Consider the following 12,824-nt stretch of genomic DNA (forward strand, 5'->3'; position numbering starts at 1 on the left):
TCTGTATCTTAAAGAAATCCTACAACTGGGAGGTTGTAATAATTGGTTGATATTCTAAGAGTCATTTCTACTTTCCTTTGATAAACACAGTAAAGATCAAGTAATTGAGCCCAAGTTTATTAAGATTTACAGAGTATGGATCATAGAGTGCTATTTAAATCAATTTTATACGTTTCAGTATTTTAATAGCAGAATTAGGAACCAATAAAAAACCTTGTATAACAAAAAGCGACCTCATTGGGGGTTACCTTATCACACTCTTACACTTACACTTTAAACTGATTTACAAAGATTTCCCTACATGAGTGATTCATACCTTTAAGTCTCCAGTTCTTCATTCTTATAACAGTTAAATAAAAGACTTTGAGCAATAGTCCTTCAAGCTTCCTGAAGGTCTTTCAAACATTTTTTGGACATTGGCTGCTTTTTCACTCATTTTTAGTCCTGACCATTTTCAGAGGAATTTTGTTTTGTTTGTTAAGCCACTTAACACTGACTTGTGGATCATTCAAGCATTAAAAAAAATCACCAAAGTAAAGGGATAAACCAGTGATGTGTCTGGTGATGTGTGGGGTCATCTTGACAGAATGGAACAAAAAGTAGCCAAAATGCAAAGAAGAGCTTTGAGTGTCATTCAATGTTCCATTTTTCTAGCAAAATACAAAGAAATAGGAGGCGGCTCAAGATTGTGACAGTGTGTATGTATCAACACAGTGCATATTTATCTTCATAGTCATGTAACTTTTAATAGCAGTGAAGTTTATGGTGCTGGCGCTCCTCCATTTGAACAGTTGGTGGGAAAAGTCAAATGGACAATGACTGCCATTGTGCAGGAATTCAAACCATGTTCTTTTAGAGAAATCATGTAGAATTAGTGGTCTAACCAGCGCTGCCTCAATTTCCACTGGAGTCATTTTAAAGAGCTTTCTGCTTCTGCTGCTGCCTGACTCGCTGTATGCTTCCCCAGGTTCTACGCATCAGTCAAAATCACTTTTACTAAACAAATTGTGGACTCACTCACTAAATAGATACAGTTGTCTTGTTCTGACCTGATTGCCAGGAATGTTGATGTGAGCTATCAGGTCCTTGATGGCATTACGCAGGTCCTGTAGGAGGCGATGGGGAGCACTCTGTACATCATGGTCCATTTCCAGTGACTCCTCCAGAGAGCTGAGGGCCTGAAGCCACTGCCACTCCTCTCTGGAATATCACAGAAACAACTCCTTTATTGTTTTGCTAGTTTAGTTTAGTTCTTGCTTTTGAAATTTATCAGCCTAACCAGCAGGACTGCAATTCAATTACACATTAGGTAATGCGTGATCCCAACCTGGACACATTGCTGTTGTCTCGAATTTTGGTATGACAGAGCACGTTGGGGAGTTTCTGGGGCACCAGTGCTCTTATCTGCTCCACCGATGTACACAACTTCAGGTAGCCCAGATATAAGCCTGGAGACAAAAGCTTCCTGCTACGCCTGTGGTACGCCAGCTTCTCCTAGAAACAGCAGACAGGGTGTCCCTTAAGACTTTTCATTGCATTTTAATACCACTAAAACAAACATACACAAGATGGAAATACAGAGTAAATTTAAGACGTAATGCAGTCTGCATGTCTTTTATTAAAAGAAACTAGACTAAGGGGCGTATTCGTGATAGCCTTGTGGGCAAGGTAGCCCAAATGCTCACTGTTTTGGGAATCCTTCCACATCTTCAGCTGGTATTTCAATGTAACTGGCATAACATCCTTCAGCCGTATACCTTGCCTGAGTGGGCCATCTAAGACAAAGTTAGCTGGCAAGCTCTGACCAGCCACATCCTTCTTGAGCGCCATTCTCCTCAATGGTTCTCCTCAGTTCTTTAATGGGAAATGAGGTAATGGCCTCATCAACCAGAGCTTAGCACTTGACTTCCTTCCTCATGACAAGCTGATAGCAATCATTATCAAGCCATTTGCCATTAAATGTGTATCTTCTAACTTCTGTCAACTAGCATTGACTAGAACTGGCCAGTCTTTACTTGACCTCCCTGCTGGGAATATGCATCAGTGAGTTTTGTATTTTAGTACATTTTTAGACATAGTCTGCCACAATTAAGGTACCAAATGTATTTAATCAGTCCGGTGTTACTGTTAGCTGTTTACAAACTCAAATGGTTGGCCGAACTACGTATAAGCTGTGGTTTTGTTTTTAGAGCAAAAAAGAACCAGGCACATGTTATGGCTAAACACCATTTTTACCTTCAGTGTCTGGTGTCCACTTATGTTCACTGACAGTGCTAGGATAAATCATCATCAGTTCATCTCTGTGATTTGGTGCTCTGCAACTGGAAAAAAACCTCTACCAGACTCTGGACTGTTCCTGTTCCAAAAGTAGCATGGCCGTAACACTGTTGTCACACTGCATGACCTAAAGGTATGCAGGGGGTAAAAATAGCAGCATTGTATGGTGGAATTTCCACCCAAACTGAACTAAAACTGTGGAATTCAGTACCTTTTTCTTTATAGAAGTAATTTTTAACTCTATGAAAGTAAGTGTTGAACGGGGTGAATTACATGATGGCTGTGCTTTTAATTTTTTCTCCGTAAGCATCCTCTCATTCAGTAGTCCTGTTTTTATGTTTCGCTGTTCAGTTAGTCTTGGATGCTTTTCATGTTGTTCCAGCGTGTTTAAAGTGGAAGTCAGTCCTGCAGAATAGCCCATCAGCACATTTTTTCGCATTTCATCATATAATTTGTTCATAACTGGCCACAAAACAAATATTTCAGTGAGCTGTGGTTTTGCCAAAGGGAATCTTCGCTATTGTTTTGGAACCACAGGACAAAACCAGTGTGCTTTAGAGGCCAAACAGCATTGCAACAATGGCATCAGGTTTACTAGGTTATATAGACAAAATCAAGTTGTGGTTTACTTCCAGATTGTTTTTTGGTTGGTTTTTTTTGCTGAACTAAACATCCACACTGAATTAGTTATATAACACTAAATAACAACAGTTACACGGTTAGATCATCATCGTCTTCAACATGCTGAAAGTTTAAACTGCTACTTGCTGAATAAGCGGCTTTAAAACGTGAAGCGACTTCAAGATGGTTACGTTTACATGTTGAGCTGTCACAGATTGACCTGACGTTTGGCATTTTAATTAATCTGATGACAAGTCTGCTCAGTATGCTGAATGGCCTAATAATGACAGTGACAAATGGAAGAGCAGAGTCACGGTGATTAATGTTTGTCTAAATAAAGGGTGTCTGCACAAACAGAACTTGTAATTGGAAGCAGATTTCAATTTAAAGTCCTATTGTTCCTGCCTCGGTGCCTCATGTCTGTCAGGCTGTGTTTGGTTTTCTGTGAATGAGAGCCTCAGCGATTCCACTAAATACATGTTTCGGGGCATTTTGTTGTCGACAAAGCCCTTTATTCGACGTGCTTTGATCTGGCCACATCCTCGGGTAACATAAATGCAACATAAACTGCTGTGGAAGCGTTCTTTGACCAAAACAAAAGCAAAAAATAGCCCAATGTACAAAACTGAGGTAACTCCTAATCACTGCCAGCCCACTTCTCTACAATATGGGAGCCAATCAGCTTGTTTTGAAGAGAGTGGATATCTGGACAACACACAACACACTGACATGAGAGGTAAGATTGTGTAAAATTTCATCTTGTATGTCCCGATTCTGCACATTCACATGCAGATACTGTCTACAAAGATGCCTGCTGTCATGGTCCCATGGTTTTGTGTTATTTCTGAGTTTTGGTTTCTGTTTGAAAACCGCTTGTTGATTTTTTTTTTTTATATTTCTGTGCGAGCCAATTACATGTTACAATTACACAGTAATATCTTAAGACCTGCCGGACTCACATGAAGTGTGATGAGGAGCATGTCCAGCGCAGTGGGCTCTTCGGGGGATGATATAGATTTTCGTTGGAGCTGCAGTTTACAAAGCTGCGTCCAGCGTACCCCGTCAAGGTTGGGAGACGCATTCATGTCCTTCAGCAGCACCAACAGGGCGTTACCATGCTTGTCTTTGATCGGCTCAAAATATACCTGACCAAGATCCTGGGTTCCCAGTGCTCCCTGATAAAAAAAACATCAGATAATATTTCCTAAAATGTTTCACACTGAGCTCATATGATCACAGCCGCCATAATTTACTCATAAAACTATTAGACTACCTGTAGATGGGAGACGGCCTGCAGCATCTTGAGGCGAGTCTGCAGAGTGCATGAACACGACGTCTGGGAAGGACCGAGGCACTGCTGCAGCCACGAAATTTCCTCCCATAGATAGGACACCTGTTGCGGGATAGGAATCATAATAAGGGGCATTGTAATCATTTGTGCAAATGCATAGATATGTGACTGTCAAGTTAAACTGTGGTCCATGCACCTTAGTAAACCATAGAAAGTCCTGCATCAGTGAGCTTGAATACGAATCTTCAATCTCCACAATAGGAATCTGCTCCTCTGGAGTCACCAACACGTTGTCGTCTCTGTAGAATATGGACGCCAGATAGAGACCTCTGGAAGGAAACGCAGAAAAAATGTGTGTATGAGTATTTAATACAGCTCTGAATGTTTAAATGTCAAAAAACACTAGAATCAGTACTTTGCTGTTTTATGTAAATGTACATCGTAAAAAGGTATCTTCCACAGCGTGTCTTTTATCCTGTCTTCCTCCCCTCAACCCTATAAACGGTCACAGCAGACGGCCGCCCCTCCCTGAGCCTGGTTCTGCCGGAGGTTTCTTCCTGTTAAAAGGGGGTTTTCCTTATCCCTGTCACCAAGTGCTTGCTCATAGTAGGTAGTTTGATTGTTGGGATTTTCTCTCTATTACTCTAGGGTGTTTACCTTGCAGTATAAAGGACCTTGAGGTGACTGTTGCGGTGATTTGGTGCTATATAAATAAACCTGAACTAAAAATCTGGCGGGAGAGTGTAAAAATAAAATGACAAATTACACACCAGATTTGTTAAACATATAGTTAAAAGCCTAGGACATGGAGTGCTCTAATTTTTACGCCACGGTTCAAGGATAAACTCTCTTCTACCTTTTCAAACTTTTGACAAATTTGTTGGTGGGCTGGAAAAGGTGCCGCAGGCTCTTGGACACTGAGTGCTTCCTGCTTTGTGGTGGAGCTTTGCATTGCTCTGTGTGAAAAAACACAGGAAAAAAACAGAAAGGATTAAGCTAATTCCATAGCAACAACAGAGTCAGATTACCTGAATAACTATTCCAATGCCCTTGATGCTTAAAATCACAAATAGCATACCAGACACAATAGAGCCGTGACTCTGACTGGATTTCTCTCTAAACTGGTGTCTACTCCTGTCCTAACTACGCCCAGTGGCAGGCTGTTACCAGAGTTACCTAACTGACAACAAACCTGACACATCCAACATCGCGGTCAGAGTGGAATATTTCTTGACATGCTCTCCAGTGGTGCGGTACCATTTGACAGTCAAGCTGGCTGCCAGCAGCAGAGTATGGGCCTAAAGGGAACTGCTTACTCTCAGGTCCCAGAGGAGCTGTGTGTACATGTGTGTGTGTCTGTGTGTGTTTACCTGTACACGCTATAGCTGCTGGAGCATGGCAAGCCTCGAGCAACAGCCATACGCGCAGAGTCAAGGAGCTGTCGTAATTTGTGTGTGTGTACGTCTGTATGTGTCTTAAGCCTTCGCCGCTCACCTACAGGGGAGGTCAGTCAAGTCTGTGGGGACGTGTTTATTTTTAGTGGACCAGGAGGGGGTTGGAGGCCAGAGCGAGAGAGGTGAATGCATATCTATATGTGTGCGTTTGTAAGGGTGCTTGTTGGTGAGATAACGCACCTCCCCACTCATTAGAAACCATGAGTCCCAAAACCCTTTACAGACCCCCCCTGCCCAGCTCCCCACAGGTGAGGTAACTCCAGCCCCAAGCCACTTAAAGTCAATAAACCTCCCCATTCAGGGCCCAAGAAGAACTAATTTTCTCTTCAGGTGGATGAGTTGAGGTGTAGTAACCAGAAAAAAAAGCACCATTCGACCCTTCTCACCTCCCCAAATTTCGCTCCACTCGCGACTCTGTTCAGCTCCAGCCTTGCCAGGCCTCAGTCGCTCTTTGACACTGAGTAAGAGAGACAAGAAGGGCTGACTGCTGGGGTGCCTGGGTTAGTCAAGACTTCTTTCACAGTTTAATTAATAGTGTTTGGACAAGAGGGAGAAGGTGGTGTGGGCTTTGAGCCGGGCTGCGATGGCGGGGGGGTGCGTACATGGACATGTAGGGGAGTCAAGAGTTGAAAGCGAGAGCATGTACTTGAATATTTGCGTCTGCTCGTGTACACGCGTACCCGTGTGTGAGCCTGTCTATCTTTATGTGTGTGTATATATGTGAGGACAGTAGACAGGGCGACTGGTGGGCTGCAGGGGGCGAGAGGGGGAGGCAGCAGTAGTCAGTGTTAATTTATGCCCTCTCCAGACTCCAGCCCGGGACTTGTCTCTTACAGGAATAACAAACATGACCCCAGGACACGCCACCTCGACTACCGTGTCTGAACTCTCAAACTCAATCAGCCACCGTCTGAAGAACCAAGAGCCACTCAATACCGGCTATTATATTGCATCTTGCCCTGTTGCAAATATGGTCTAGCCACAGTGGACAATAGTAAGTGGGTGAGTGTGTTTGGGCGTGTGGGTGTGAGAGAAAAAGAGGGACAACTTTCTCAAGGCTAAGTGCAGTTTGCCGTCATGTAAAAAGAGGCAGTGTGGATAGGTTTTGACACTTATGGGACCAGCTTACAGCCAGCAGTGTTTAGGGATATAAACAGCTTGAGTGTGAGAGAAGCTGATCTGCATTTTGTCACAGAGAGGGAGAGGTATTCAACCGAGAAACGGCTGAGTCATGGAAAGACTCGTGAGGGATGGGGAGGGGTTGCCGAGACAGACGGGAGGGTATTATTTTTGAGGCGACGTGTCACCTTAATATGTACGGCCTGAGATTGTAAAGTGTCTGTCATGCTGAGATGAAACACAGCAACCTGTTACACCTGTGATTTCAACTCTGCATCGTTGTGTTTCTTTGCGCAGGAAAAAGAATGCTCATGAAACATGAAGTCGTGCCAGTATTAAACACTGATCTTAAGGTTAAGTTTAAAACACCTTTGAAATTTGGTTGGGCTTCAAATACTTCAAGCTCTCATATTAGTTTTTAGTCTTTCTGGGGGGAAACAGCCCCTTCGAATTGGTCAAAAAGTTGTTGATACCATGGCAGACACAGTGGCGGTGAGCTTCTTTTATCTGCCCAAGTAGCTGGTCCAATGACTCCTTCTGTCCTCTCTGACGAGGAGCGCGGCCATCAATGTCCCTCCAACCTTCAGGGAGATGAAATAAAGAAAGAAAAACTGTTATACAACAACTTGTTACTGCAATTATCTAATCAGCCAATCATGTAGTGGCAAATCTATGGATTTAGGCATGTAGACGACCTGCTGAAGTTCAAACTAATAGGAAGGCAACAGTTACTCAAATAACCACTTGTTACAACCAATGTATGCAGAAGAGCATCTCTGTTTGAACAATACACTGGATCTTGATGACAGAAGAACACCCCTGTCAACTAAGAACAAGAAATTGAAGCTATGATTCCCAGAGAAGATTTGAAAAATGTTTCCCAGTCCGTTGAGTTCTGAAAGCATGGATCCAACCTGCCTTTTATCCTTGGGTTATGATGCTGCTGTTGGAGTAATGGGGTGGGAGACATCTTCTTGTCACGCTTTGGGCATCTTAGTACCAACTGAACTTTTAAACACCACAGTCTACCAGATTATTGTTGCTGACCATGTCCATCCCTCTATGACCACAGGGTACTCATTTTCTGATAGCTGTCTCCAGCTGTGTCACTAAGTTCAAATCAACTAGATTCTTTAACATGACAATGATTTCGCTATACTTAAAGGGCCTCCACAGTCTCCAGATCTCAGTCCAATAGAGCAGCTTTTGGGTGTGGTAGAACTGAAGATTTGCATCAAGGGTGTACAGCCGAGACAGCTGTAGCAACTGCGTGATGCTGTCATGTCACCAAAATCTCTGAGAAATGCTTACAGCTCCTTATTGAATCTATGTGACAGGTCTGAAGCCAAAAGGATGTCATGGTGTAACTGACAAAGTGGCCAGTGAGTGTATATTTATCAAGACTCACAGAGCTCATACATAATAGGTGTTTTTAGCGGAAACCAACATGACGAAATTAGGGTACTGGTTCGTTTACACACATTGGTCTAGAGTTAGCTTTTTTTTTAGCATTTTTAGTTGTACCATGATCAAAATTTATACAAATATTTATGGCCCTATGGCGACATTATGTGGTTTTAAGTCCATCTATCCGTCTCTCCGTCCATCCGTCCATCCATCACCTTGACTGTTTACCCCAGTTGGGTCACAGGGTGCTGAAGCCTGGTCAAAAAGCAGGCTGGATGCTCCCTGGACAGCTTATAAGTCCATCTCAGGGTTAACACGGAGAGACAATCAATATACCTACAGGCAAGGTAGAACCACCAGCAACTTATTCAGGCAATCGAAGAACTTGCAAACTTCACTGAGAGAAAAAAAAAGCCTACAGTATAATAGCAACACCAAATGGTAACCACTCCAACACTATGCCACTCAGGCTAACATCTTATTTCACGTTTTTTTTTTTTTAATTAGTGCAAAACTGTCAATTGTACTGTCATGAAACGTGGTACAAAGATTAATGTTCAGCAAGTTTTTTTAATGAAACAAAATTATTGTTGATTTATGAAAATGGTCTTTTTTTAATTCTATTTTGGACACTGAAAAACAGGAATGTTTCTGTCATTTAACTGTTTACCTATTAATCAACTATATCAGTGTAGTATGAATGGCTGTGGGGGAGGTCTTTATCAGCAGGAAAACCTGTAAAACTTATAAAAAGACAGGTAAAAGTCCCAAAAAATATCTGCTCTCCGTACTTTACAAAGCTGTCAAGTGGGGTGGATTGGAGCCGTTGCTGGGCCGATTCTGACCACCAGGCCTTACATTTGACACCCCTGGCTTATAGTACCACCTTACTTGAGCTGCTCGAATGGCAATGGCCATTTTGTCTATATTGGACACATAAGCTGAATGTGCTTAACATAAAAGAAAAATTAGTAAGAAAATTAGCAGAAATGAGCTGACATATTATTATTATTACAAACTAAACTGGTATATAATTGAGTTTTAGGGTTGTCAGCTACTTCATATTTTGTGTTTGAAAGCTCACTGGCTTTTATAACCAGAGGCTAGTGAGAAGAAGGAAACTAAGCTGATAGTAGACTGTTTTAATAGTGGACCGTTATCAGTTATGGAATGATAAAATTACAGGTAATTAATAAACTCTCAGCAATTTACATTTTATTAAAAACAGCACTTATTTTGTATAAATTATACTTGATGTGACATTAATATCCAGGTAAGATCAGACCCATATAGTCACATTCTCTGCTGGACAGGCAGATCCCCTGAGCACCACTGATTTTGGGTTCAGGACTGAACATGTGCACAGAGATTCTGACGTAGTGCTCCTGCCACCTTGACAGCATCTGAGGAACGTTAATGTACCACAAACTTAATTGTACCCCCAAAACGCTAAATATTCTCATTCCTCTGTCTTTTCGTGTTTCGTCTTTCCCTGTGATGGAGGCACACTTACACAAAAACACCTACTTACAGTACACTGTATTACAAACACACACTTGGCCTTCTCTGCTCATAGATGACCAGCTCTGCAGAAATCCTTCTCCCTTATGCATTAGAACCAGAGGATGTGTCAACGATAACCCACCCCCAACCAACATCAACTCCAACCCACCCCCCACTCCCTCTCCTGGAGCCCCCCGGGGGGTGCATGGGGCTGAAACACGGTGAGGTCTATTCCCGGAAAGGTGCCTGTCCCGACAAGACAAGCGGGCCCTTTAATGGGCGTCCACGGCCCGGTATAAGGCCCCCACTGTTGGGGCTGCGCCGCGCGCTACAGCACAGACATACAAATATTTCCAGTGGTAGGCCCAAATGGAAAACACAAACACGCAACATCGAAATTAGCTCTGGGAGAGGGGAGGGAGAGCGGTGGGACAGTAGAAAAAAAAAGGAGAGGGGGAAGCCTAGTTTCACAAACTTGCTGAAAAACACTGTGTGCTGATGAGGACAAACATGTTCATGTGTTCTCCAGATGTGCCACGAGCGTGCCAGTGTGCCCACAGCAATGCTACCTATGCTCACGCTCTTACAAAAGGTGCATTTTGCATCTGCAACAGTCAGAAGAGTCCTTTCACAAATCTCAAAAACATGGAAACGTAAAAATTTCACACAAACTAAAGAAAGAGACAGATGGACTGAAGGAAAGGGAGAAAGAGGGTCAGAGCTGGAGCGGTCAACAGCTCAGCTGTTGCACATGACTCCACGGTTAATTTCTTGGCTGAACCCGGGTGGCTTCTCCTGGCAGCTGGGCCCAAGCAGCATCCTGAGGCTACTGTTACACTCACTAACATCCGCAGTGAGGGTCCCACAACCCGCCCAGCCGCCCTGGCAGAGCTGGAGGAGAGTCCAGCTGTCATCCCTCTAGTGATGGCACAGCAAAATTGGAATGACACCAGCGTGACAAATTCAATTAACAAAATTAGGCGATGCCCGGGTCATTTTATGTGTAAGACTACGAAACAAATCACTTATGCAAGACAAACATACACACACACACCACAGTTATTAATTTAGTGAGGTGAGCCAAAACCTTGTAGAGCAAGGGGCACGTTTTGAAATCACCCTAAATTTGGAGCTTTATGTTTAGCTTTGTGTAAAATTTAGACACAGGCTTTAAAATACTCATATTTATACAAAGAAAATAGACAACTTACTGGAAGGTGCAGCACAGGCCGGTGTGGAAATTTTCCAAGGTCCCCAGCCCTTCATGTTGTACGCTGACACCTGCACGTAGTAATAGGTCCCCTGGGAGGAGAGCAGATAGGACACTTACGACAGAATCTGCTTGCGTGTGGCAACAACCGAAAAGGAAGTGTTTCTGTAAATGACCATCTGCATACATGTGCATGTGTGGAGCTCAGTGCATCTCTGTCTCCCAGCGTGCAGACGGCGAGCCCCTGCCTCTCCTTTCTCAGCCAGATCAATCACACCAGCCGCCAAAACTCACTGGCCTTGCCTTGACCCCTGTTCTTTTTTGACAGGAGTGAGCTTTAGCTGGTAGTGGGGGTCTTAAATGGGGGATGGGTCTTCCCTCACATAATAACTAACAACCAGTGGAGTGTCCATTTGTCTCCATGTCCGTTTAAAAAATGCCACCCATAAATCAGGTGGCAGGCTACCAAGCTGCTCTTTTTTATCATTTTGGCAGCTGCCTGCAAATATCGCTTACGGGTGGTCAGGAGGGAATAGGGTTTGGTGTGACGCTTAACATATACAGTAAAGAAGGGTCCAGGGCTGTGTGTAACAATACCAGGGCCCTTCCTGTGAGAGAATAGCTACAAGCTATTCTACAAGCTACAGCTGGAGAACCTGCAGCATAGTGCTGCTTAAACTATGGTGATAAAATGTGATTGGAACATTTTATCTGTAAGTTGGAAGGAATCTGTAAGTGCTTCAGCTCATGGAAATGTGCATGAAGAAAAACAACAACAATGTGCCGGCAGAAACTTACAGATGTTAGTCCAGTAATGTTGCACTCGAGTTGAGTGGCATCATCCACTATCATCTCACCCAGCAGAGGACTAAACGAAGGATTACCGCTCCAGCTCACTTCAAACATACACAAACACAAACATTTTTCATTAGTTATCAAACACTAGTCATTACTTTACAGTAGAATTACATTGCTTTTCCTTGTTTTCTTTAATTAATATGCTTTTACAGTAATGAATGCTTACACTGAACACGCCCACTATGGGTTTAGAATAATAATGCATGCACAAGAAAACCCCTATGAGCCAAAAGCTTCAGGCTGTTGGAGCTTTATGATGTCAAAGAGAGCGGATGTCCTTAATATTGTCATCTCAGGGACAAATGTCCCACCCACTGTCCATTTTACCCAATGGACTGCCAATCAGAAGAAAGCTGTGTCCTTTAAGGGAGAGAAGCAACAACAGCTTGTTTCAGGCAAACAGGCCAAGTAGAGATTAAATAAGGATTTTGAACTGTGGGCCATGCAAAGCTACTCTCCAATAGTCCAAGAATAAAAAGCTTGGAGCTGGAAATGAACCTAATATGTCCACTTGTAACTCTACATATTGTAATACTGAGTGGTTTGTTCTAAATGAAGTGGCTGGTCTGGTGTGACGGCCGACCTTTGTATTTGGTAACCACAGCAGAGTTGACACAAAGAGGTTCCTGGAAGTCAACTTTTAGACTGGTGCTGCTGCTGACAGACAGGGAAACTACACTGGGAGCATCTGGAGGACCTGGAGAGACAGAGGACCAGAGAGAAGGCCGGGTAAATAAGCAGAGTACACACAAGAATACACAACAGTCAGATTACTGTAATGGGATCTTTTACATGTTTTGATCTGTGCACAGTGCACTCACTCAGTTTGAGAGGGTTTGATATGCAGTGAAATTGTGTATGATGGTAAAATCAAAGCATTTAAAGGCAGCGCAGCTTCATCTTTACCCTATAATCTTCACAAACCGATATAAGCTTAACACAAGTATGTCACAGATTCTCACTGTGGATATAACAGCACAGACATTAACCTTCAACCTGTGCTTTATTACTTTCACGTGCATTCACACATGCCCATCAAATTACATGAGTAATGTAGAATTAAAAGGCGGGAAAAGATCTTTTT

At 43.0% G+C, this 12,824-nt stretch overlaps 1 protein-coding gene across 3 annotated transcripts in view; it reads right to left on the reverse strand.

Moving 5' to 3' along the window:
• ankfn1b (ankyrin repeat and fibronectin type III domain containing 1b) overlaps positions 1-12,824 on the reverse strand; it is a 52,475-nt gene that overhangs the window by 2,628 nt on the left and 37,023 nt on the right. For all 3 annotated transcript variants that reach the window (XM_085360664.1, XM_085360663.1, XM_085360661.1), the window contains exons 6-15: positions 12,324-12,437; positions 11,681-11,778; positions 10,884-10,974; positions 7,236-7,343; positions 5,046-5,145; positions 4,386-4,518; positions 4,172-4,291; positions 3,858-4,073; positions 1,328-1,494; positions 1,050-1,200 (exon numbers count right to left, since the gene is read on the reverse strand). In XM_085360664.1, the coding sequence (XP_085216790.1) occupies positions 1,050-1,200; positions 1,328-1,494; positions 3,858-4,073; positions 4,172-4,291; positions 4,386-4,518; positions 5,046-5,145; positions 7,236-7,343; positions 10,884-10,974; positions 11,681-11,778; positions 12,324-12,437 (1,298 nt within the window). The remainder of the gene's footprint in view (positions 1-1,049; positions 1,201-1,327; positions 1,495-3,857; positions 4,074-4,171; positions 4,292-4,385; positions 4,519-5,045; positions 5,146-7,235; positions 7,344-10,883; positions 10,975-11,680; positions 11,779-12,323; positions 12,438-12,824) is intronic.

The sequence above is a fragment of the Diplotaxodon limnothrissa genome, linkage group LG8 (assembly GCF_057381915.1).
Source record: "Diplotaxodon limnothrissa isolate DT_005_m linkage group LG8, D_limnothrissa_male_GT1.1, whole genome shotgun sequence".
Lineage (NCBI taxonomy): Eukaryota > Metazoa > Chordata > Actinopteri > Cichliformes > Cichlidae > Diplotaxodon > Diplotaxodon limnothrissa.